This window comes from Rattus norvegicus, chromosome 5 (assembly GCF_021556685.1).
Source record: "Rattus norvegicus strain SHRSP/BbbUtx chromosome 5, alternate assembly SHRSP_T2T, whole genome shotgun sequence".
NCBI lineage: Eukaryota > Metazoa > Chordata > Mammalia > Rodentia > Muridae > Rattus > Rattus norvegicus.
This window is the reverse complement of record NC_141538.1, coordinates 155,216,550-155,242,792: the sequence shown is the minus strand read 5'-3', so window position 1 is coordinate 155,242,792 and position 26,243 is coordinate 155,216,550. Positions and strand designations below refer to the sequence as shown.

Sequence of the window (26,243 nt, the reverse complement as noted above, 5' to 3'; positions counted from 1 at the left end):
CTTAAGCACTAGGACAGGTTCACAGAGGGGCAAGATGGTCGCCTGAGAAGAGCACAGGCGCTGTCCCGACTGTTAGGGAGGTTCCTCGCCACACTTCTGTGCTATCAGCAAGTGTGAGGACAGAAGAACTGAGTGCTTAGCACCACCCACACTGGCACTCATAATAACTGAGCCAGATGTTTAACATCTGCCTTGTTGACACCCACATCCCATCTACTCATTGACATGGAAACCCCAGGGCGTTACATCAAAATCGGTTTGCCTTGCCCCAGATGTCAGGTAACCTAATGAAACTTAAAAAAATGAGCTTTGTTTCCTCATTCGTGAGTGGAGAGTTCTTTAAGAGAGGGTTGATGGGGAAGATGGGCTAAAAAAATCTCTGTGCCAGATTCAACCAGGCTAAGATGACTGGGAATCAGGACCAGTGGCATGTGAGTGTCATGGCAGGACACTGGGGCTGGGGTAGCCTGGCCTCCTATGGGTGAAGCATGAGCCTGGCGAGTGCAGCTTGTTTGGGCATCCTCCTGCCGGGTTCCTCACGCTGACTGCAGTGTTTCTTCTGGGCCTGGTCCCCCTACCTAGGCATGCAGTACCACAAGCTGACGGAGCACTTCGACGAGAAACCTTTCTCCTGTGAGGAATGTGGGGCAAAGTTTGCAGCCAACTCTACCCTAAAGAACCACCTGCGCCTCCACACCGGGGACCGCCCGTTCATGTGCAAGCACTGCCTCATGACCTTCACACAGGCCTCGGCCCTGGCTTACCACACCAAGAAGAAGCACTCGGAAGGTGAGGGACACCCTTCCTCTTCCTGCAGAGGGCCACTGGGGGCACTGGTGAGGCAGGCACCCTAGGTAGGGAGGCAAAGGCAGAGGTAACCATTGTTGGCACAGGCTGTAGAAAGCACCCCTGAAGCTCCTGGAGAGCAGGCTGGAGCAGCGTTAGGACTTTGTGATCAGTTATGTATAGCCGGCAATTGTTTGCACTTAGGTTAGAGTTGAAGCAGGAGAAAGGCCTGATGGGTGCTTCTGGGGGGGCCATGCGGAGTGTTGGCTGACTAGCCTGGAATCCTTCTGCCTCTGTAACTGCTGGCCTAAGGGCTGGGGTGGGGTGGGGCAGGGCAGAGACAGGTGGATTGCTGTCAGTGCATCATCCCAGGGAAGCATCCCAGGATGGTGGAGGAGAACATGGTGGGGACCAGTGCAATAACGTTGGATAAGAGCTCCTGGGTGCGGGTAGCTGTGCCTCCACCGCCTCATCTGAGTGGTTTCAGTGCCTCCCAGCCTCTCTGTCTCAGTGTCCCCTTTACTTTAAAGCAAACCCTCAGCATGCCACACCCCTGCTCAACACCGTGATGGCTTTTCATCTGCAGTGGCAGTGTGAGTCCTGCAGCCTGCCAGGCCAGCATGCTCAGGCCCTGACTGCACTCTGCCACCTGCTCTCTCCACCCTGTTCACTCACGCTCATCTGCATGCCTTGGGTCCTTGTCAGGCCTCAGGCTCTTCCTTCAGGGCGTCTGAGCTGTTCCCTTTCTCGGGCTCCTCCCTTCAGACTCTGCTCCTCTTCCCGGCTCCAGGCTCACCTTCTTGTGACGGCTCTTTGGCCTCCTTAGTGGAAACCACCCTCACCTGTTTCTTTACTTTTCTCCACATGTGCACCATGTGCTAGGCATCTGCACTGTGTGGTTCATTCACCCCTGGTTAGTGCCCCAGTGGACCGCAGGCTCTGGGAAGACGGAGCTGCTAGTCTCTCAAGGAACTTAGAACAGTGAATGGCAACAGAAGGCCCTCAAGAAACACTTGCTTGCCAGGCAGTGGTGGCACAAGCCTTTAATCCCAGCACTTGGAAGGCTGAGACAAGCGGATCTCTGAGTTAGAGGACAGCCTGGTCTACCAAGCGAGTTCCAGGACAGCCAGGGCTACACAGAGAAACCCTCCCTGTCTCAAAAATCCTAAAGAAAAGACCGACAAACAGACTTACTGAGTGGTTCTCCTGAGTGTTATTGCAGACAGATGGTTGGAAACATGCTTGCCCTGTCTCTGTGGCACTTACATTTCAGTGGGAAGAGGGACAGCAAACGTGTGACAGAAATGGAGAGAGCCATTGTATGGAAGAAACTAACAGTGGGGAGCGATGAGAAAGAATGGGGCTTGGGTGTGCTGTTCACACCATGAGGGATCCCCTCAGAGAGAGGAGCAGTCCAGCCAGAGGGACATCTGGAAGAAGGGCCATACCCTCCTTAGTACCAGTGAGCTTTGGACCACAGAGAGCTGGAACCAGAATCATGAGGCACTGTGTTAGGAGGCAGTGTTCAGTTAGGCTGTCAAAGGTGAAGACTTGCAGGGTTTTCTTAGAAGCCAAGGAAAGAACTTTGGTTTTCTCTTCTGTCCTCATGAATTACCAAAAACAATAACTTAAAATAATACATGTTACCACCAGGGAGTTAGAACTTGTTTTGAAAGGGGTCCTAAAAGCTAAAGGTTTCATCTGGGGTGGATTCATAGTTTGGGACTCTGGGATAGACTCAGTTCTTGACTTGTGCAGCTTCTAGGTACTGCCTTGACTCTGGGCCACATCTCTCCGGCCTCTGCACCTATTGCAGGCCTCCTCCTTGGACTCTGTCCTCCCTCTAAGTCACCTGGATAGGCTAGCACAGTCTGTCATCACAAGGCATTTGACTCAGCCACAGCAGTGACTTATAAGGGGACAGTAACAGGTTCTGTGTGTGCACGCATGTGTGCACGCATGTACAAATCTTACTTCAGAGTCTGGTCGTAATATGAGAAGGAGGAGGCTACCTGCTCTAGCTGGACTGGGGCCTAGCATTGGGCTTGCTGGTCTTGAGCCCCTCCTGCCCAGTGGCAGCTTCCTGGCCTGGGGGGAGCTGGGGGCCCAGTGGCAGAGGCTGGTTCTCCAGGCTGCCTTATCCCCTGTTCTCTAACTCTAGTCATGCTTTCAAGCACATGGGAGGTGCAGGAATTGGGCTGGGCACTGACTACAGTGGGCCATGCAAGGCTCTGACCCTCAGACTCCCTAGCTTATCCTATAATGATGGAAAGCCACACTAGGTATTTGGTTATCCTTGCTTTGTTCTGTCGTGAGCCAGGGTCTCATAGCCTAGACTGTTTTGCAAGGAGAACAAACTGTGTTTTGCAAGATCTAAGTTACATTTCTGGACAGAAGGACCTTTCTGTTGCTGGAAATGGAGGGGGTCTTCCTCTGTGTGGAAGCCTAATAAACAGACAGGTTCTCTCACAGACAGGAGCTTTGTTCCCACCCAGTTGTGCTCACCTACAGTGTGATAGGCTGTGCTTGTGAGGAATGTGCGTTTGATGAAGTACCTCAGACTTACCCCACATTGCCTGAGGTAATGTCACCTGCCAGTGACATTTCTCTGGTGTGTGCTTTCGAGTTGGCTCTGTTTGCAGGAGTGCCTTCCGAGTTCACTCCCTCATGTGCATTTGCAGGGAAAATGTACGCATGCCAGTACTGTGATGCTGTGTTCGCCCAGTCGATCGAGCTGTCTCGGCATGTGAGGACCCACACGGGGGACAAGCCGTATGTCTGTAGGGACTGTGGAAAGGGCTTCCGGCAAGCCAATGGCCTCTCCATCCACCTGCACACCTTCCACAGTACGTACTGTAACCGCCATGTCAGGCACCGCAGGCCACACTTGCACTGAGGAGGTCTATCCCGGTCATAGCAGAGTTAGCATTGCACCAATGGGACCCTCTGCTTCCAGTTCTGTGAAACTCACAGTCCTTCAGTCCCTTAAGAAGAATCCCTGTTCAGTACCAAACGTCACCCTCCGAGCATTTGTTTCTTGCATACCACGTGCCTTGCTCCCATCCCCCTGCTTCCACTTTCTTTCTCATGCCAGTTTTTAGCTGTGGGCACAGTGTTAATGTATGCTCTCTGTAAACGTGTCTACAGCTCTTGTCAGTCACCCAGCAAAGACTTTGCCTGAGCGCCTGTGTATTCAACATGTGAGAGGACTCCCAGGTCATGTCCTCAAGGAGTTAGCAAGACTGTCTACTCCTGCCACTGTGGACCTCTAGATAAGTGGGGTTTGGCTCTGACCCAGTGCCAGTGTCTGATGTCTTCTCAACCTCGGGAAATGGGCGACATTCTTCTTCTTTCCCCAGCAGTAGGACTATCAAAAGGGGGGAACACTTACTCTTCAGACTTAATCTCTCACACCCTAGAGTGCACCATTCACACAAGCCCAGCGTCCAAGCCCCACTTTCACCTGAGCACAGTGTGGCCAGTAGAAACTGTATCAAAGTGTCTTAAAAGACTGTGGACCTGGGATTTCCAGGGGAAACTAGCCAGTGTTTCTGGAGGCGGCCGCTGAGCAGGATTCCTAAGTCAGCGGTTACTATACACACACGGGTTTATGCTTTGGACCCTTGTTATGGGCAAATGACTTTATCATCAAAATATTTTGCTGTAAGTTGCTTTAAGAAAAAGACTGAGGTTTTCTGTCATCTAGATGGCAGAAGTGTACCCATCAGTAGTAGTTCTTATTTCCGAGGGCCCACTGAGGAATCGGCATGGCCATGGGTGTATATGTGAGACCTCTTCCCAGGAATCCCAATGAGATGTTGGCTGCTCTCTTGATTTTTCTAACCTTAAAATAAGACTCACACTAGAGCCTCCTCATCCACTGGGCTGTGAGAGCCAACACACACGGTTCCTGAACGCCTGCCCAGTATTCACCAGGGACCTCTGCAAAGGCTTTACTCTTGGGTCTCAAGTGAGGGCCAAAGAAATGTTCTCCTGCTGCCACTGGCAGGAGACAGCGGTGACACTCCAGAGGGTCTGTGGGGAAACGGAAGATCCAGACATGTCACTGCACACAGGAGGAGCAGAGTGTGATGTGTAAGACAGGAAGTGGGTGGGGGTGGGGGTGGGGTGAGCAGTTTGATGCCGTGGAGATGGTGAGTCCAGAGGCCTGGAGGAGCCCTGCCTCCCTGGGCATAGGGAGTAGGGCGACATCATTGCCCCATTGACTTGGGGTCCTTGGTCTCTGGCCCACAAGAAGTCTGAACAGCCTTCCATCTTGCTGTGAGGTGGGGTGTGTCACTGACTGCTGCTGTCTGTTGTCTCCCTCTGCCCCACCCCCATGCCCTGCCTGGAAGCAGACATAGAAGATCCTTATGATTGCAAGAAATGCAGGATGAGCTTCTCCACACTGCAGGATCACCGGAAGCACATCCACGACGTGCACTCCAAGGAGTACCACCCCTGCCCCACATGTGGGAAGATCTTCAGTGCTCCTTCCATGCTGGAGCGGCACATGGTGACCCACGTTGGAGGGAAGCCCTTTAGCTGTGGGATCTGCAACAAGGCCTATCAGGTGAGCCTGGCCATCAGGAGCCCAGAGCCCATCCCTGCCCACTCCCCATTGGCTGTGGAGGCCTGTCTTCCCCAGCAGACAGGAAGTGTTCATTAGCAGAAGGTTCCAGCATCATTGTGGTGCGAATGTTGGTTTTCTCCTTCAGTGCTGGCACTCTATGGACAGCTGACTCCAGGCCTGAAGAGCACAGGGGAGTGGAGGGGGATTTGAAAGCACACCCAGGGTTGCTGCTCAGAATGGTCGCTGCTTGCTGTCTGTCTCTCAGGGAAGAGTGTGGGTTTTACTGTGGAGATCAGTGTGTAGTTAAAGTTAAAGTGAACCAACACGGAGGTCCAGAAGTAAGCCATGCTTGTCAGAAGCTGGTCCTAGAGAACAACATCCCACATTTATGACAGAGGTATAGGCAGGGCATCCACTCATTTAGAAAAGGAGGAGGGCTAGTTCTGTGCCAGGCCAGGCCTCATGCCGTAAGACTGGGTGTGATCCCTAGGAGACTGCCGACTTGTAGAGCGATGCTCCCAGTGCACTTCTAGAGCTGGGGCAGAGAGGGATGCAGCTTCAGGCTCTGTCCGGGCAGAACTTCCACACCCTGGGGCTCAGCAGCACTGAGATTCAGCTTCCTGCGCAGAACACACATGCTCTAGTCAGGCCAGGCCTTGGTCCTAGTCTGGCCTTTTGCTACTGTGGCCCTAGGCCAGTCCCCTAACTCCCCTGTATGGCAGTCTGCCTTACCAGGAAGATCTTTACATCTCCTCCTAAGCTTGCGTGAGGGGCTTCCCCACTAACTCTAGCCTCCAGCACTCCCTGATTCTGGATCCACGAACTCGTCTCAGAACTGTTTCTTGTTACTAAAACTTTCTAGGGCCTAACATTCGCCAAATACCTTACAGCAATTGTCAGGTCTATGGTACCACAACCGGACACACCACCCAGATGTGTTCGCTGCTCAGAACCATCGGTCACCCAAGTTCTCATCACTGCAGTGCAGCTCCTGTGACAAGACCTTTTCCAACACCATCGAGCACAAGAAGCACATCAAAACAGAGCACGCAGGTGACACGAGGGTGCAGCTGAGGGTGGAGGGACTCCCTGTCCTCTGCCCAGGCACTATGCTGATTGCCTCTGCTTTTCCCTAGCACACCAGAGGAGGCCACAGCTGCCCATCAGGAGCAGCAGTTTACGTCCTCAGACCCCTTAGCATAGAGCCCTCAGGAGACCCAGCCAGTACCTGAAAAGGCAGGGTGTCGGTTTCATGGCAGCTGGTTCTAGGTGGGAATCTTGGCTCCAGCACTTAGCAGCTGCATGACCTTGGCAAGTGACATCTCGTCTCAGTCTGTTTTCTTCTCTTCAGAATAGAAGTTATTAATACCTCCCTTGCAGGTACATTTGGGGATAATCGCAGCGGCTGTCAGTCACAGGGCATTTCCTAAGTGCAGGGCACCAACCAAGCACTCTGTGTGCTGTCGCCTGAGTTTCACACCCCCTTTTGCATCCACAGTCTGGGCCACGGCATTACTCCTTACCAGTAGGCTACCCAGATTTCTCCGGACACAGGCTCCTAACTGGGCAGATGCTGTGTGGGGCGAGGGTGCTCGCCCTCCCTGGCCCCTCCAGCTGCGGCCGAGCCACCCTTTTGTCCTCTCGCCCTCACAGATCTGAAGTTCCATGAGTGTGGCCAGTGTAAGGAGCTCTTCCCCACACCAGCTCTGCTGCAGGTTCACGTCAAATGTCAGCATTCAGGTCAGTAGCCCCCAGCATGCCCGAGCCGACAGTGGCTGTGAGTCCTGGTTCCACCGTTCACAGCCGTACAGCGCAGCCTGAGTCCCTTTACTGGCCTGTCTTCCATTTCATCCGGAAGTCGGCGCATCAGTACCAGGCTTTCAGGAGGCCTCAGACCTGGCCCTGTACGCAGCCAGGCATCTCTGTATGAGAGCCAGGGCCACCACTGCTAATGCTTCTATCAATAGGAATTGAACCTTTGTTTGACTTTTTATTGGTTCTTTGGGAACGGCACTTTATTCGTCCCAATCCCACTTATCTCCCTGTCCCCTGGTACCTGCCCTTCCACCCTCACAACCTCCCCCACCATAGAAAAATAATCTTGTGGAAGCTGTGGTATATCACAGTGTGTCCCACAGTAGACCCTTTTCCCACACTTCTGAGGCCTCTATCAATGCTGGATCTCACTGGGACTCCTCTAGGATATGCTGTTGTTTCCCTGTCATGGAGATCCTATAGTTTTGGATCTGTAAGTCCAGCCCCTTCGTGCACTCCTCAAAGCCCTGGGTCTGGCCACTAGCTTTCCTTCGCCAGCTCTTCTGGCCATGTGAGGGATGGGGGCGGGGTATGGGAAATGAGTGGCACGGCCAGCTCTCCCACACTTATGCCCTCAGGGTGGGCTCACCCAACGATACTGTGCTTCCTGGCTGTTGTGCAGGCCACTGTCTGAGCACTGCAATTGGCTAGGGGCGGGGTCAGCTCCCCTGTTCTCATGACCCCAGCTCTCTCATAATGCCCAGGCAAGGGGTAGGGCTAGTTCTGCACAGCCCTCAGACATCAGCATATCCCTGGGCAGCAGCCCAGACCAGGAGCATCTGCCTGGCCTTTGATGGTGACCGAGCCCTGCTGCTGCAGGGCCATGGACCCAGACATGGCCCCTGGTGGCAGCACAGGCCAGGACCCCATTGTTCCATGTGGCATCACCAGCTGCTCCCATCAGGCTGTTCCTCACTCCCCTCAGTCTCAGTTCTGCCCCTTCACTGGGCCCACATCTGCTTCTCTTTCTCTTCACTTCTCCACCACTTACTTGCTCTTCCTAGTGACCCCTGCGGTCTCTGAGTGTCTGGGGTCGTCTCAGGAGTGCTGCGCTCTGCTTATGCATTATGGCACCCGACAAGGGTCATTTTGGGCGTGGTCTGCCCACTGGGGGCATCTTAGGCTACCTCCTTGTCCAGGTCTCCTGGTGCCAGACTGGTGGTTGTCTCGGGCTCTCTCCTTGCCGAGGCTCCATGGCTCCGCTCTTCTCAGGTTTGCTCCTCACCTGGGCTGTGTGGAATGGAACCATTTTTAAAGAGCCACAGGAAGGGAGGGGCAGGGGGCTGCCAGCTGAGAGTCTGTAGTATTTGTAGTTTCTACACATTTAGTCTTATTGATACTGATGTTATCATATTACCTACTCAAGTACTTGTACAAAAAGGAAAACAGGAAACAAATTAAGGAAGACTTGAGCTTCACGGAGGAGCCTTTGGTCTGTTTCAGTGTTACCTTCCCATCGGAGCGTCAGTACATACAGCACACGCTGTAGGCTTCCATCCGAGCACAGGAAGCCATTGGTTTAGTCTCCTGAGCACCTTATAAAACTGGGCCGCTTTTGGTGCCCAGTCTTGGAACATAGCCAGTGCTTCACTTGCCTTCTCCCTCTTAGACCACACAAACCCTGGGAGGTGAAAAGTGTGCCCCATCCTGTCTAGAGATGTTCTCCTAAGCCATAGACTCAGACCTGCAAGCCTTGATGTTTGTGCATCCACAGTTGTTGCTAATGGCTCCTGATTGCAGTCTAGCCTGCAGCCGTGGGGTGCCACTGATTCCATTCAGAAGTCCTAAGAAGTGCTTCTTAAAAAAAAAAAAAAAAAAAGGTGTCCTTGAGGCCAACAATATAGCTCAGTGGTAGGTTGCTTGCCTAGCAAGTTCAATTTCCAACATGAAAGAAAGTGCTTCTCGGACAGAAGAAATGGTGTCTGCTGTTGAGTGAACAGCGGGCATCAGCACAGGTGATTCAGACGTAATCCACTGCAAATGGCACTGTGGCCAGAGGGCCCCCAGCCTGCTCTGTAGCTGCTGCTTCATAATGGGGAGCGGAGAGTGTGAGCCTCATGCCCCCTGCCTCTGCTTCCTCATCCTCACTGTGCCTGCCTCTGCCTCCCCTCTGGTGGCTCTGGGCCACCATTCCTCTACAGCCAAATGATGTCTCCTGCCTCCTTCAGGGTCACAGCCATTCCGGTGCTTGTACTGTGCAGCCACTTTCCGCTTCCCTGGAGCACTGCAGCACCACGTCACCACAGAGCACTTCAAGCAGTCAGAAAGCACCTTCCCCTGTGAGCTCTGTGGCGAGCTCTTCACCTCCCAGGCCCAGCTTGATGGCCACTTGGAGTCTGAGCACCCAAAGGTGACAGGCACTGAGACCCAGGCAGCTGCCTCTCGCATGGTGCAGGTGAGTCTGGGGTCATTGGATGCACAGGATTTGAGCACAAGTTTCTGGGGCTTTGCTAGGGCCCTTGGTCCCAAGATCCAGTCCTGTTCTGTGGGCTCTCCTGATGGTAGAGACTCTAGGCAACAGGAAACTCTAGTCTGTTGGTGGCCCCTAGCTAGACAGAACCTGGAACAGGAATTTGACAAAACAGAGCACCAGTTTCTCCTTCCAGCTCACACATTCTCTGAGGAGCATGTGGAATGTGGAGGGGTGCCCCTGGGGAAGGATGGCTGTACTTTGTTGGGCAAGACTAACAGAAAAAAGTGCTTCTTGGACAGGAGAAATGTAGTCCCATCCACAGGCTGTCCACTGTTAAGAGAACAGTGGCATCGGCACAAGTGACTCAGCCGAAGTCCACTGCAGATGGCTGGATACACATCTGCCCACGCCGGTGCCTTCACTTAATTGTTGAGAAGCTGCCTCTGGAAGGCCAGGTTGGAGCCAGCCTGTCCTTCTGCCTTCCACGTTCTCATCTTCGCCACAGGCAGCAGAAAGGACAAGAAACCAGCAACTGTCAGTTGTTCCTAGAGAGTTGGGTGGGCTTGTTGACCAGTGGAGGTCTGTCTGTCCAGCTGTCACACCAATCAGGTGTAAGCCACTCTGGCTCTGCTGCCACCCGACCTAGGGCTTCTCTGCTTTCGGCTTGTCTGGAAACAGCTTCTAGACAAGGTGCCTTGTGGGTGGGCGAGGCCTCCATCCTCCAGGGGAAGAAAGGCAGTTTGTAGTTGTGTTTACAGCAGTAACACTGTGCCAAGTACCTAACTCACCAGTTAGCCCTCAGCGCCACAGGGCTGAACGTACTTTCCTCCCCAGCGCTTGGTCTGCATCCCGGCTGGTCCTCAGGAGCCAGGGGGCTGTGCCTTTTGCATTAAGACACTGCCATAAACACATCAATACATCAAGCCGTATCGGCTCAGAGGTGCATCAGGAAGCACAGGAGAGCTGAGAAAGCCACTGTTAACAGGGTGTGCAGGTTTTGAGGAGCAGCTGTGGTCCATCATGTGGAGGAGACAGGCGCCTCCATCTCACCCCCTAGCCACTGAGGCATGCGAATGAAGTGAGTGGGAGAAGCCACGGTTGAGCCACATTCGGTTGAGCCACATTCGCACCAAGAAGGCTTTCAGCCTCAGGGCGCAAGCTCGGGGTAGACCACTCCTGTTCCCTTGGTCCTCCTGCACAGCACTCACTCTGCATCCCTGACACAGGGGAAGCCGCTGTTCACTGAAGTGTAATCATAGAGTCCACGCACCCTGAGGTGGCATACCGAGCAAAATTATAGCAATTTAGTGCACAGAGTTATTTAAATTGTCTGCCTGCCTCTCTTTTGCATCGCTGGTGTATGAAGCTTCCCTCTTCCCATTAGGTGTAAGTAATTGCTCTCCTCAGGTGAAAACATAAATATCATCATTACAGCATGAGACGGAAGCCATGTAAATTCTGGGTAGCTCACTATGGACACTGCCCAGAGCAGCCTTCCTGTCTTTTCCTTCAGGTGATCCAAGCTCCAGAGCCAGCAGCCCCGGCCGAGCAGGTGATCACGTTGGAGGAGACGCAGCTTGCTGGCTCACAGGTGTTTGTGACCTTGCCAGACCCACAGACCTCCCAGAACAGCTCTGAGCTTGTGGCAGTGACGGTGGAGGATTTGCTGGATGGTACTGTCACTTTGATCTGTGGTGAAGCCAAGTGAGTGGCTGCTCCTTCAGTAGAGGAGCCTGTGTTGGACCAGCACGGATGCCCACGGCCTACCTCTGCTGCTTAGCTAAGCTCCACCCTGGTGCTCTCACGGGGAAGACAGAGGCTTTGTCATTTTCCTGGGATCCAGTGTCTGAGCTAACCACACTGGTGCCAGCACTACTGCCCTTCGTGGCAGAGAGCCTCAGTCCTCCAGGCCTGCATTCCCCCACCCCAGGGAAGTCTGGCTTCTGGAGTCAGAGTCTGAGGGAATCCAGGGTGACCAAGGAGATACAGCATGCTGGCCGCCCTCAGGAGCAGGGCAGTTACCTGAGTCTGAGCCAACAGGGGGCCACAGACACCACCAGTGCCTCTGCCAGTAAAGCACCCACACAGCCTCCAGGGACCCCAGCGTGGCAGCTGTCCTCCCTCCACCCCTGCCCCAGCTCAGGTTCCCTTTGGAGGCTGTAAAACACGTGTTAACAGTGCAGGTCTCCATTGGCTTCCCCAATCCTCCCTGCTCTGTCTTTCTCAAAACAAAGCTTTGAGCATTGCCACTGGGGGGCCGCTTCCTGTGAGGTCACCCAGCTGCCTCTGCCTTCCTGGGTGTTCATCAGAGCCTCCCTGTGAGCTTCAGGCCTTCCACATCTGCTAATCAAGGCTGAACTGCCTCAGCCCGGAGACCTCTTGCTGACTTCCTCTGTACCGTGTGATAGCCTAATGAACCAGCTTGTGGGGGCAGGCCTGTGCCTGCATGTGATGGATTAGCAGCATCTGAGGTGGCCTCTGCTTCTCCTGTCACTGGCCTGCATGTCTGGTGCATGGCCTGCTCTCTGGGATCCCCAGGCTGCATACTTACTGCAGCACCATGCTTCTTTCAAGTCTGAGTGTCGCAGAGCCTCTCATCCTTAGTTCCTGACGTGCGGTCTGTAATTGATGGCTTGTGGAATCCGGTTGGAAGGGCAATTAGATGGATGTTGGTTCCTGCTGCTTAGAGAGAAGGGCTTGCATTTATCTTACCTTTCTAGAAGCCTGAAGAGAGGAGTGGGTTATCACAGTATTTGCCCATCTGGCCCGGCTCCCTGTCACCTGTGTGGCTGACTCCCTACAGTGGGAACACCCTGATTTGGTACTCACCTTTAGCCACCTGCTATAAGATAAGCCCACAGCTTCCTGCCAGGTGCAGCTCACATGAGCTTGTGCAGAGATGTGGGTCCAGTGTGGCCATGGTGAAGGTGCATTGCCCCCATCCCTCAGCTGCCTCACAGGAGGACACAAAGTAGCAGCGTAACCCACAGCAGTGTCTAAGGGCTGCTGCCCTTTGGCCTCAGCTTGGCACAGGCAGTACTGGTGAGTGTCTAAGCTGGACACCAGCTCTGGCCAGCCTCTCCTGTCAACCCTGCCCTCCTCATTCCAGATGCAAATCGTTTGAACTTACCAGCTAGGGAATCCTCCCTTTCTAAAAGTCAATGTTTTTCAAACGTGTCAGCCTCAGAAACCAAACACTGACCAGAAGATGGTGCTCAAGCATCAAAACTTCACCTCCCTGGTTTCTCCACTGCAGTCCTAGCCTGCTGGCTTTCAGACCTATGCCAGCCGACCAGGGGAGCTCTTGATCTCTAAGTGGTGTAACAGTTCCTCAGTCCATCTGCGTCAAGTAACCCACTAAAAGACAGCGGAGGGGCACATGTGTCCAGGCCCTGTCAGGAACAGCACGTCACAGGCTGTGGAGGACTTAGGAACTGTGTAGTGAGTGTCACCAAAAAGTCTCTTCCTGGTGACAGGCAAACCTTGCAGAGGTCCTGTGTGAGAAAGTCCATTTTTAAATATAAAGAGCTGTAAGTTAGAAGCCTGAATGTCAGGCCCTTTCCAGCCTGAGAAACAGTCTCCGTTTTCCTGGGACCTGGGTGGTGTGCACGTATGTGCAGTCAGCAGACATGGTTCACTACAGAGAGCCTTGGGCAGGTAGGCTTGCTGCCCTTCCTTGGATGCCCAGCTCTGGAATACACACGGCTGGAGGCACAGCAGTGCTGGGTGTGGAGTATGGAGAACTCCTGTCTTCCACGAGTTCTGTGCTGGTGACGTGTGACCTCTGCCCCAGCTGCTGACTTTTTACAGTGGCTCTGAAGAAGGTGAAAGTCTCCACCTACTGCCCCAGAGAACAGCCACATGGGCCTCCTTAGTCCACATTGCTTTTGCAATGGAAATGTGGTTCCATTTGCCTCATCTTCTTGAATACTGCCTGCCTAGCCCTTGGGCAGCAGCTCCAGCAGTCTGTGGGTCCCTTGGAACTTGTGTATTTGAGCAGTGGGACCCCAACTCAGCCACCAAAGAGGGGAAGGCAGATGCCAAGCTGGAGTCCAGTTGGCCCATCACTGGTGTAAGGACAGCAAACTGGTGACTGAAGAGCAGCCTACTGTCAGCAGGAGAGAGCTGCTGTCCTACTGTCAGCAGGAGAGACCTGCTGTCAATGCACGAGCAGAACCTAGGCCAGCGCGGCAGATAAAGGTCTTTCTCGGGTGTTTTACAAGACTGGACTCTTCTGTCTTCTAAGCTGTACGTCGGAAAAGCTTTGAGCTCAGTCCGTACCCAAGCCTGTGATGTGAGTTCTGGGCCTGTGTGTTGTACTGGCCCATGCTGACCACAGGAGAGGCCTCAGCCTTGTCCCTGAGCACTGATGGTTAGGGCTGGGATGAGGGGCAGACAGATGCCAAATGAGGGGAAAGAGCTCTGTGTCCTGGGGACAGGAGGGTGGGCCTTTACATTTCTTGTGCCTGGGAACCTGAGCTGACAGGACGGAGCACTAAGGCCCACTTAGCGTGCGCTCGTTGGGAACAGCAGTGCCTTTCGGAGCTGGAAAGTCGGCCAGTGGTGGAGATGACACTGGTTTGCTCCAGTCAGCCTCTCCCATCCCAGCTTTGTTCTGGGTCCTGTGTGTCCCAGCAGATGACACTCAGAAGGGATTGGGAGTAAATGACTTAGGGCTGAGGGGGTCAAAGGCAGGTTCACAGTTTTGTTGCTGTGGAAAACTTGGGGGCACTGAGAACTACGCTAAAAACTACGGACCTCAAACTTACTCAGTCTAACTGGGCCTCTAGAGAAGAGGGGAGTGGTGAGTTCTTTGCGGACCGATGGTGTTGTTGAGGAAATCATTCCATGAGCAAGTTTACATCGTCTCCAAACGGTGAGGCTGGCCGTGGTTTCCCTGAGCAAGGCTGCTGGTGCTTGTTTCCACCATGGCCAAGACAGCCAGCCCCAGGAGATGTGTGAACTGGATTGCAAACTAGAACTGCTCAACATGCACTGTGGCTAGAAATAAAGTCTGCTTTGGAAGCAGTTGTGGTTTGTGTACTGCAGGAGACTGGTGATTTTGATCCTCCTTGGTTCTGGGCAAAGGGCTTGGCATCCCAGGAGCCCTGCGCATGCACCAACCAGTCAGGTTGTTCCATCTAAGGCTTCCTTCCAGAGGAGCAGTGTGGATCACACTTCAGAGCACTCTGACCACCTGAGTTGTCCTTCACTGTCCTACCTGGGGCCCTAGGGGACACCTGCTCAGCTCCTTCCTGAGCTTCCAGCAGTAAGAAGGGAGATGGTGGCTACTCTTAGGGCTGGGGAACAAGTTAAAGTCCACATTTACTCACTACACTGCAGGTTTACGCACAGGCCAGCCTCCTGTGTCCTCTGATAGAAGGAGCATTCCCCCTCGTCTCCCCCTTGGCACCCCTTACAACACCCATCGCTTTTCATTTCGTTAGCGGCTCCTGAAGCACCAAGTGCGCAGTAAATTACTGAAAAAGCAGAGCCGAAGATGTCACATTACTGGCAGCTGACAAGGAAGAAGAGGTGCGAGGAGGACCAGAGTTCAGGGGAGGCCTGTTACGATTGTGAGCTGAGCCCCACGGCTCAGAAGGTAGGTCCTGGGGAGGCTCTGCACGCACTTCTGAAACAGTCTTGGGTACAAACATGGGTATATCCAGAGCCTACTGACACCCTTCTGTCCGTGAGAGGTTCCTCAGACGCTGGAGCTCTCAGGTCTCATCTGGGTCTTGAGTGTCTGCGCCCTGAGATCTAACTGAAGCATGTCCTTGGGCCCTGGTGGAAGGGGAATATAGAGAGGGCTGGCCCGGGGTGGTTTGAGTAGAGGTAGAAATTGGGCTGAGGGATCCCTGGTGAGCCAGCAGTCTCCTACATGGATGAGGGTAGCTGGCTGAGAGGCAGAGCAGCAGAGACAGAAGGGAAGGAAGGGGGAGCTCTCCCACCCCTTACTGAGAAAGTCACCTTGGACAAGCCTTTCCTAAGAGTGATGTGCAAAGTTATTAACATTTTTAAGCACCTGACAGTGCAGAGGCTTCCTAAATGATGGCTGTTAATGTTTATGATAGGTTCAAGGGGCCCAGGAGATGAGCCAGGGCCAAGAAGGATTGCAGGGCTGAGGACAGCACCTCTAAGCTGCCCTGCAGTGAGCCCACAGCCTTCCTAGGACACACGGGCCTGTGGAGTCCTCAGCAGCACAACCAAAGCAAAGGCATGAGACCAAGTCTAGTGAGTGCGGTTACGTTCACTGTTGCAATCTCTGTGAGCCTACGATTGCGGATGTGTTTGGGCAGGAAAAAGAACCACAGTCTAGTGTGATGACAGGAGCCTTATAATCCCAGCTTTCCTGAGCAAGAAACAGGTAGATTGTAAGTTAAAGTCCACATGTACTCACTACACTGCAGATTTACACACAGGCCGGACTACAGAGCAAGTTGGTGATTAGCCTTGGCTACTTGGCAAGACCCCAGGGGCTAATAATAATAATATAAAATTAAGGGGTTGGGGATTTAGCTCAGTGGTAGAGCGCTTGCCTAGCAAGCGCAAGGCCCTGGGTTCGGTCCCAGCTCCGAAAAAAAGAAAAGGAAAAAAAAATAATATAAAATTAATATAGGTTAAGGTAAAGTAGCACACTCCCAGCACTCAGGAGCATCTCTGAGTTCAAGGCCAACCAGGTATATAGTGAGACCTTGTCTCAAAACACATGCACACAGACATGCATGTGCATACACACAAGGGCATACACACATGCATGTATGCACACATACACAAGGAAATGGGAGAAAGTAATTACTGGGGCTACCTTCTCTATGGCTTGGGTTTCTCTGAGAAGAGGCATCTAGGATGTGTGTAGACACCAAGCTTCCCTTTTCTCTGACTCTGTGCTCCATGGTCCCCACCAAGTGCTGTCAGAGCATAGATCCCATCTCAACTGTGTCCCCTCTACAGAACTGGTCACTGGGTGCTTAGGTGGTGGGCGCTTGCTCCTGGAGATGGATCCCAGCCCAGGCACACTGCATTGAGCAGGAAGAGGGCTGTGCCTCGTGTCCTGCAGGAGCTGTTCCCCACAGGTGGCAGCATATACTATAATTCCATCCATTCTTCCCTGCACATCTGCAGCTTGGCAGGACAGAGAGTGGCGCTGGTCTAGAGCGAGTGCTGCTGGAATCCTACAGAGGTGGGGCTCGCCCAGCTTTCATCTCCAGCTGCTACACAATGGAAACCTCTGGCAGCAGAAGTTGGGTTTGCTGCAGTTCTTTTATGCAGCTCTATCCCCGTTGGATTCTGAGCCTTGAAGAAGAGGCCAAACCTGACAAACAGGCTGTTCCTCTGGAAAAGTGGAGAACGCCGGGCTAGGAACAAAGGGGGCCCAACACTCTGCTTCACATCTCTAGCAAGGCTGCTGCCTTAGATACCTATGGGACAGTGTGTGGGAGCATCCTATCTTTGCCCTCTGAGATGAGATTAGCAGAAGGTTGAGCAAGCTAGCCTGAGCTCCCCAGCTGCTCTGATCAAACACCATGCCCGTCACTCTTCTCACACCAGGTTCCCCCAGCGCAGGCCAGGGACAGCTGATCAAACACATCCAGACAAGGTCAGTCCAGGGACCCGCAGGCCTTTCCAGGAGAGATTTCACAGTCCTGGCATCAGGAGGGTCTGATAAAAGTGGATGGGGTGAAAGGGACCCTGGAGACTGGCAGGGGGCCCAGCAGCTTTTCACCCTGTGCAAGAAGTGCCTGATCCAGGTAGGGTTGGGACAGAAGCCGGCTTTGCAAGACCAGCTTTGGGGCTGCCTCAGAGCCCAGGGGCCGCAGCTGAGGAACAAGGTGGCTGTGACGTGCTCCTGTTGGCAAGTAGGGGAGGAAGTTATCAAGTGATGTGCAGGTGAGCTGGGGAGCATGAGATTATTAGATTGTCACAGGGTGACTTCAGGCCTCTCTCACTATGACCCCTTCCTTCAAGGGCAAAGATAGCAGTGTCCTTGCTCAAGTACTGTAAGCCTCTAGGCAGTTGGCCTGGCCCACCAGGTGTCTGACAGCACGGTCCTGTTAGACCAGGGGTCCTAGGAATAACTGATCCCACACCACATGCAGTGGACATTTGGGGATGAGGCTGGAGAGATACATGGCTTCCGTACCTGGGGAACTCAGATACAAGCTCAAGAATACTGTGCCAGTTTAGACTAAGGCTATGAGAGCTACAGATGTGGCACAATTTTCATTTATCTGTCTTGGGGAGGTGCTGGGTTTTTTTTTTTCCTTAGAAATATTCTCATAGTTTTTTGGGGAGTGCTTGTCATCCAAGCATGAATTCGTGAGTTCAAATCCTCACACTCATGTAATCCCTGGGCCGGGGAGGTGGAAGCAGCATCCTGGGCTTGATGGCCACTTAGTAGAAAACCAGTCAGTGAGCTCCAGGTTCAGTGGGTACCACTGTCTTAAGAATAAAAGGTGGAGAAGTGATTAAGGCTCGAACATTAACCTTTGGCCTTCACATGTGTACTGACGAGCATGTGCACGCACACACATGCGCGTGCGCGCGCACACACACACACACACACACACACACACACTCATCATTAGTAATTGGTGTTAAATGTTTCCCACACAGTGGGCACTGGCTGGATGCTTTAGGATCCTTAGTCCCTAAAGTCACAATACACGCTGTGGCATAGATACTGCTGCCTCAGGGTGACTGGTGAGGAAGTCAGAGAAATCACGGTAGCAGTGAGCTTAGCTGGGGCTTGAATCCAGCCGTCTGACCTGGAGATCGTTCGTGACCTTGCTGTGTGTCTTGCTTACTACCTGATCATCCAGGTAAGTGGCAGGTCCCTGCCTCCACTCCCATCACAGCCTGCATGCTGTCACAGCATTGCCTGGCAACTGGCTCTCCTTTCCCACCTTGTCCACGCAATTGAGATGGCAGTGGGACACTGTATTTAGCCGAACAGTGGTGTCTTGCTGTGGGACTATTGACTGGTGACCTGTCCCTGGTTTAGATCCCTGAACCCCTTGTAGCTTCACCAGACACCTACCAGCTCAGTCAGGGCTTCTGGAATACAGCATAGCCACAGATCCTGCCAGAACTCCATGTGCGTGTCTGAGCCTGGTACAGTGTGTGGCACACTGCGGGGGTTCCTTGATCCAAAAACTTAGGGGGAAGGTTCATGGCTTCTCTGGTTTCTCATCCCAGCTGGGGCTCCTAAAGCAAATGTTTCCCATGGCAACATCCATCCTACCAGAGTATCAGATCCAAAGAAGATACAAGGAAGCCTCAGGGCAGAGCCCAGCTCTTGAGTTACTCGGCTCTGGGTTCGAGTCCCTGTCCTGCTCTTTGTTGGGTGTCACTTTGAGTCACTGTCCTATCCTGATGGTCTTGTCTGTAAGATGGGGTAATGCACACTCTCATAGTAACAGACAGACAGACAGACAGACATATAAAAGGCTCTAGTATAGTTGCCGGTGGCCAGCGACCATAATAACTGTTTACATAATGAGTTGGGCACAGAAACTCCACGAGATGCTTCTAACCCTCAGGCAAGGCTGACTGGAGGAGAAGGAGAAAAACAGTACCAGAGAGTAAGGCCTGGTCCCAGCTGTCTGTCTCTCCTTACTTCCCAAGGGCCAGGCACATGGTGTTGCTCCGGAAACTTCTGAGTTTATATATGAGTATAGCAGAGGCCATTGCGCAGATAGCTTGGGCCAGCGCTCCTTCAGCCTCTATCTTCCACGGGCACAACTGGTCATCTTACCTATACATTGTCACTGTTTCTGTCCCAACTAGAAGACTTAAGGCTCTGTGGCAGGTGGAGCAAGAGAGGGAGGCATAAGGCTCAGCCCATCGAAGGCACCCACAGTTGTGCCTGCATGGGACAAATGTCTCACAGGGCCTCGCTTCCCAGTAGCACTCAGCTGTTTCAGCTGGTTCACACACGCGTGTGCTTTTGATCTTTAACAATACGGAAATTCAGAATCTTACCGTCTTCCCCCTCGCAGTAAAGAGATGCAAAGAGTGAGACCTCAGCCTCATTCTCAAGCTTCCTCAGCTAGCCGGAGTCTGGCTTCCCTGACTGCAGACTCAGGCTTCCCCCCCTCCTCCCCCATCATGCTGTCCCTGCTGTCTGTCCTGGTCCCCTATATTTCAGGGCACTTCTGGTCACTGACTCTTTGATTCTGGCGTCACTGCACCTGGAGTTGTTTTGCTGGTGCAGAAGTTGAAGTTTCGGAAAAGCAGATCACTGTGCTGTGTGAGAAGACAGCTGGTATCAGTCTGCTTCCCAAGGAAAAGCGATGGCACGCATAGCAACAGGGTATAGTGACAGGGACACCATTTGGTCACTGCCACTGTGAGTCTCCCCAAGGCAGGCATCACATCTGTGTTCAGGTCCCTGGATCAGCAGCGTCCCACGGGACTCCATGACAATGGAAACAGTCTACCATGTCATTCAATATGGAAATCACTAGGCCCACGTGGTGGGTAGTACTTGAAATGTAGTACAACGGAGGGGCCTGATTTTAATTTCCATCTTAGCATCAGATGCAGCTAATGACTGTCACTGGACAGCATAGAACTAGACAGAGGCTTGGGATGACAAGTGGCTGAGCCCACCACTGCCATCTAGTCCCAAAGCCTGTGACAGTCCCACTGCTGCCCAGGTCAGAAAGGAAAGGCACCTGATGTGGACGGTACTGGCTGAATGAGTGACCAGTTCAGCTGTGATCTTCAGAAGACACTGTCAGCAGCAAGGCTGTCCCCTCCCTGGGGTCCTGCAGGAAGCACAGACCAGCTCTGCCTTTATAGACTTCTTCATCCAGAGGGACCAAATGGACACTCAGAACGCTGAAAAGGAGCTTAGCTTCTTCAAGGTCACTCTGCTTTCAGGGTCATGATGATGTGAATACAGAATCCCATGTTCTCCATCCTATTTGATCCCAGTAGTGGGCCAGGGCTGAAGAGAAATGAGAAGGGGCCAACAAGGCAGGCAGTAGGCTCTCCCTCCCACGACCTTCAGAAGGCTCCGTCACACAGAGGATCCACACTGTGATGTGCCCCATCTGTGCCAACATCTCCCTCCCTGTCTACCGATGCCACTTGCAGTGAGAGGGAGGAGTGAGATCGTGTGTCCGGGGCCGGTGTGCAGCGAAGGCCTTTCTAGGTTATCTTGTGATGCGTGTGCAGTGCCCCAGTGGTCTCGTGGCCCGGCTCTCAGAGGAGATGCAAGAAAAACTCCGTCCTCAGGTAGATGTGGAGGGATTGCGTCCCAACATGCCTGCCACACAGCTCTAGAAGTACCTCCCTTCAGCGGGTGGGGCCTTGTGACCACTAAGCTGGCACAGATGCGCACCGTGCGTGCGATGATGCATCCTGCCCAGCACAGCAGGATGTGAAGCCAATGGTGCTGCCTGGCTGCTGAATGGAAGTCATGCTTCCTTGCCTGGGTTCTGGTGCCCATGGGTGGTGGGAGACTCTTGCTAGGAGATCTTCATTGACCTACAGCGGAAACCTCAGTGGCAGCTTGAGAGGCAGGTCTGAGCACCTAGAAGCCCTCAGGGCTTCCAGATGCTGAGTCTCCTGGACCACGCCCACCTGGCTCAGTGACCTGACCCAGCATTTGCTCGAAGCTTTCTCAGGGCTCAAACCCGGGCAGCCAAAGGAGAGGGAAGCCACTCTACTCCTAACACAGGGGATGGGGGTGCTCCAAACATGCGCACACTCCCAGAGCCACTGACTCAGCTGTGGCCACCTACACCCAGCCTTCCTACCCAGCTTCTCCATACCCTGCATTACCCATCTAAACATCTCCACTCCAGAGTCACTCACTCCCAGGATCCTCCCTGGACTCCACCGACGACAACGTCAAGTACAATATTGAGCTCATGGTCACTTATGTTCAAGTTTGGGTTTGGGTGTGGGGGGCTTGATGCTTGGTTTGGTTTGGTTTTGGTGGTGAAATATATGTAACACAAACATCTGTCAACTCAAAGTCGAGTGGTTTCAGGTACACCCTTTCCCACTGTGGCCCTTACTACTGGGCTGCTTCCAACCTTCCACATTTCAGCTCTGTACCCATGAAACATTTTCATCACCCCAAAAGAAGCCTCCTCTCCAGCACCAGTCAGCCCTCCCTCAGGGCGCTGTAAGACAATGTGTGTAGCATTTGTGTGGTCTCTATGCTCTGCAGAGCCCCTGGTGCTCGATTAGGAGTAGGCGGCTGAGCATGGGCGCCCCTACCACACCCATTATGCTTCACCAGATCCCTAGAATCCAGGCAGCTCACAAGGATTTACCAAGTACTTACTATGGCTTGATAGTGATACTGGGCACTGGGATAACCACTGTGAGAAGGCCAGCCTGCAGCTTCTGCTGCTGGGGCTCACGTTTAAATAGACCAGGCAGATGAGGAATGAGGAGTGTGCTTGTTGGTGGCTGAGCTCCTGGGAGGAAGATTGAAACCCCAAGCACCAGAAGAAAGAATATTGGAACCAGAAGGTAGCATAGGAAGGTGTCAGGCTGTGTGCACCATTTTAGATGGTGTCTTAGTTTGTTTTCTGTTGCTATAACAGAAGGCCTGAGCCTGGGTATTTTATAAAGAAAAAAGATTTATTCACCCGGCATGGTATAATCCCAGCACGAAGGAGGCAGGGGCAGGAGCATCATGAATTCAAGGCTGGCCTGGATCACACAGCAAGTCCCAGGTTACCCAGGGCTTCACAGTGAGACTCGGTCACCTCAAAATAAAAACGAAAAAACAAGAAATGCCTGAGCTTCCTACATGTTATCTTTTGCATGACATATTCAAACTGTGCACACCATGGCGGTGAGTAAGCCCAAGAGGGGCCTCGACGGCCAGAGGGTTTGAGCAAAGTCCTGGTAGCTTTCAGGGAGCGGCTAAACAAACCCCTTAGGAGTGCATTTCTGGTGGAGGCAGCAGCAGGTACGAGGGCCCTGAGGAGGATACTGCAGCTAGGGCAGGGTAGGCAAACCGGAGACTGGTTGGTCTCCGGACTGGACGCCAGTTACCCAAGAGCTTGTGGGTCATTTTACAGGTATGGCTGGAGAAGGGTTTTGAGCAGAAGTGCTGGGATGCAATGCAGCAAATAAATGTAAGGGGAAGGGTGGGAGCTGGGGAGTAGGTAAGGGGCTTCTGCAATCTTGTCACAGCAGCACTTTGTACAAATGGAATGAGACGGTGGCACCAACAGAATTCTGAGGCTTTCCTAGGTGAGCGAGGGAAGTGACGGGCGGTGGAGGAAAGCCAGGCGATTAGCTGGTGAGTTGTATGCGGGATCTCTGGGGAAAGAGCAGAGTCCAGGATGACTCCCCGGGGTTTGAGGGCTGTGGGAGAACCTGGAGGAAGGCATGTTTTGGGGAGAGATAAGGAATGTGCTGGGTACTTGGAGTCTGGGTGCCTGTTTAATATTACAGAACATGCTGGCTGGCGTTTCTCCATTGTCTCCTGTCTGGCGCCTGGCATCACAGAACCCCCCTGGAGACCCTAGCTGCAGCTCTGACTTACCAACTCTGTGTGGGAAAGATACAGGGGTCAGTTTGCTTTCCCATCTGTCCATACACCCATCCATCCAGCCGTCCATCCATCCATCATCCATCTGCCTTCCTAATATGCCCTGCATGTCTAACCTGTGTCAGATCCAGCCAATGGACTCAGCAAGAAACAACTCTGGCCTGATTTCCCCTCCCCTCTCCCCCCAGGGGCTCTCATTCCAGTTACAGACTCCCCAGACTCCCCTTCCAGATTCTGCTCCCACCCCAACCCCCAGGTCTTCGATGGCCAGGTTTCTCCATCGGGAAAATGTTGTGGGTCAGGCTGTCTCCCGGTGCCTCAGGAATCCAACCCTCCCATAGCTTCACAAGATCACTTTGACCCGCCCCCATCCCCATCTTTCGAGCTGGCAGAGGGAGGGCTCTGTGTCAGCACCTTGTGTCCTCCTAGAATGCACAGCTGACCAGCAAAATGTGCCCTGACATCAATTTTGCCATCTTCTAGTTCCTTGGAGAAGTGATTAGCCTTGGTGAAACAATTAGACCAACCCAGCACGCATCCTCAGGACCAGGGCGGCCTGGGTTGCAGTGTCTATCCTCAAGGGGGCGATAATGAGCTACCGGGCTGGAAAATCGCGCTCCCTGTTACTCGCCAAGCACAGATGTGCACAGACTACATACACAGACATAATCCATCCACAGAACGAAACTTTCATTAAGGGGAAATTCTTAAAAGGGTCCTTGGGGAATAACACTGAAGACGAAGCAGCCTGGACCAAGAGTCGAGGAACTGGGTCAGGGCTGGGAATACAGTGGCCAATCCTGGTGCAGGGAAGAGGACCCAGCTCAAGGGCACTGCTCCTGAGCCCACCATCTAGGGAGATGCATGCAAGGGTACCTACTGGACAACATGACACCTTACGGCCAGAGCTACCAGGTCAGGGGCCGGGAAAGAAGAGACTCAGCTTCAAGGCTCCCTGATCTAGGCTGGCACTGTGGGCAAGTGCACAGACTGGGCTGGTCCCTTTGGAGAGTTAGGGTGGTGAAGCCCAAGAGGCTTAGCTCGGGGTAACTTCTTGTCTGCAGTCCCCAGGCAGAGCTTAATTCCTTGATGGCAGAAGACGTTCTTGTGGCTGACCTGATTTAATGTAAAACTTCCAGACCAGGGGCTGTATCCAGTGTGCGGGAGGTAAACACAGCCCCCACACCACCATCTCCACCACAGACTTCACCCACAGCCTGGAGGAGCCAATGGAAGTCAATGGTCACCACCTAGGGATAAACGCATCCACTCCTGTGAGGAAAACATTCTATAGGTGAGGGGGAAAGGCAAGTTAATCGCTTTGTCAAAAGTCACACGGTGGTACTGAGTCGGGATTTTAGCCCAGTAAAAGCAGGCAGAGAGCAAAAAAGAATGCAGGCATGCAGTGGTGGGGTGATAGGTGACAGGGAGACAGGCACCCACTGATTTCCTGGACTTGACTTTCCTATAGGTGGCCTGGGCTGCCTGCCTCTCCTGAAGCTGTTAACAAGCATAACACGCACTAAGGAGTCGGACTGAGGCAGCTGGAGACCCTGGAGACCCCCAACAGGGAAAGGGGAAGCCCATGGGGCCGGAGCTGTCTTCTCAGCCTTTCAACTGTCAGAGCCTCACTGGACACAGATCTGACCAAACCAGAGGCCTCATATGGACCCCCCACGGAGACTGAGATAAGGTCCTGGCAGCTTAATGAGCCACTCAGGGCCCCCCACCTGACCTCTGCCAGCCCCCCCCAGCCCCATCACTATCCTCCCCTCATCCATCACTCGGGTTACCCCACCCCCAGTTCTGCTGCTCCACTTTGGGCAAGGAGACTCTGCTCTGCTCTTGGAGCCCCGCCTCTCCCTGTGTAGAAACATGGTCCCTTCTGGGCTTTTTAGGGGGTGCGGGGTGTATCTTTTTGCTGCAGCATCTGGTCATGGAATCTGTGCTCTGTTCCGGTCTTCCTAGTCAGAAGTTGCCTCTAGGGGCAAAGTGACTGCTACCACCCCCAAGGTACACCCACCATCTCCATTCAACACTGAAGCAAACAAGCTGGGAAATGACTTGCCTAAGGGCACACTCCGAGGTGGCACTGCATAAAGCCCCAGAAACCAACCCCACAGTCCCAGTTTTGCTAGCACATGGCCCCTAAGCTACAGTGCAGGCCCCTGACACTATTCTACTGATGTCACCTTCTAGGACAGTGTGCCTTCCTGCCCCACAGGGTGGCTCATATTCCCCTTCCAATATGCTTTTTGTTTCGCTCTGAACTGAATCTTGACATTTTAGATCTGTCCCCACCATGGGGACATCCCCGTACACACACACCAGCACAGGGACCTGACCATCTTTCTGCTGGGTCCCCACAGCTGGCCTGGTGTAGGTGTCCAGGAAATGCTTGCCGAGAGAATCCCCCTCACCACGTGGCCAACCACATCTGTCACCCGCTTGATCCTCTCAGCCATCCTCGGAGCAGGCAGTATATGGTTTCAGGGGAAGAAGCCAGCACCCCGAGAGGCTGGCCCAGGGCTAGTAAGCAGCAGAATCTTGTGTCAAGGTTGGCCTGATCTCCAAGCTCACGTTCAAACAAGGGTATGGCACCCACTAGCACTGCCCTGCCAAGGTCACTCAACCAACTGTGGCTCAAGACACTATCTTTATTTCTTTGTAAGGCCTTCAGCTGGGTCCTCTGAGGCCCAGGCATGGAGCCGGTAACACTTTTCCGGACTTCACTCTCGTCTTTTATTCAGCCATGGGAGGGCTCTGCAGACCCCATAATCGGCTGCAGTTCAGCTTGACCGGTCCCCCCGCAGCCCCCTGTGGCTTTCAAAATGAGCACACTCCTTCTGAGACCGTGGTGTCATGAATTCTCTGGCCCCATCTTTGATGAGGCCTCCGGCTGGGGTCAGGCTCTTCTGACAGCCTTGGCAGGAGCCTTTTCAAGCGCCTAATCCACCTGGCAGGTGTTTGAACCCTGGGAAATTATGCCTTCAAATCTTGTCCTAATGAAAACTCGGCCAACACTTGCCAGATGTGGGAAGAGAATGGGAGGAGGGTGGGAGAGGGTAGAAGCCAGCTACTGGTCTTGTCCTAGCTCTGTCCCCAAGACCTTTGCCCCAGGCAGTTCC

The 26,243-nt window shown here is 53.3% G+C and overlaps 1 protein-coding gene across 16 annotated transcripts in view; it reads left to right on the top strand.

Moving 5' to 3' along the window:
* Zbtb40 (zinc finger and BTB domain containing 40) overlaps positions 1 to 14,632 on the top strand; it is a 67,236-nt gene extending 52,604 nt beyond the window's left edge. For 4 of the 16 annotated variants that reach the window (XM_087550104.1, XM_087550105.1, XM_087550106.1 and 1 more), the window contains 7 exons: positions 583 to 789; positions 3,468 to 3,632; positions 5,145 to 5,359; positions 6,250 to 6,412; positions 7,013 to 7,099; positions 9,343 to 9,569; positions 11,101 to 14,618. In XM_087550104.1, coding sequence (XP_087406230.1) covers positions 583 to 789; positions 3,468 to 3,632; positions 5,145 to 5,359; positions 6,250 to 6,412; positions 7,013 to 7,099; positions 9,343 to 9,569; positions 11,101 to 11,295 — 1,259 coding nt within the window. In that variant the 3' untranslated portion in view covers positions 11,296 to 14,618. 16 annotated transcript variants of the gene reach the window in all.
* The last annotated feature ends 11,611 nt before the right edge of the window (positions 14,633 to 26,243 follow it).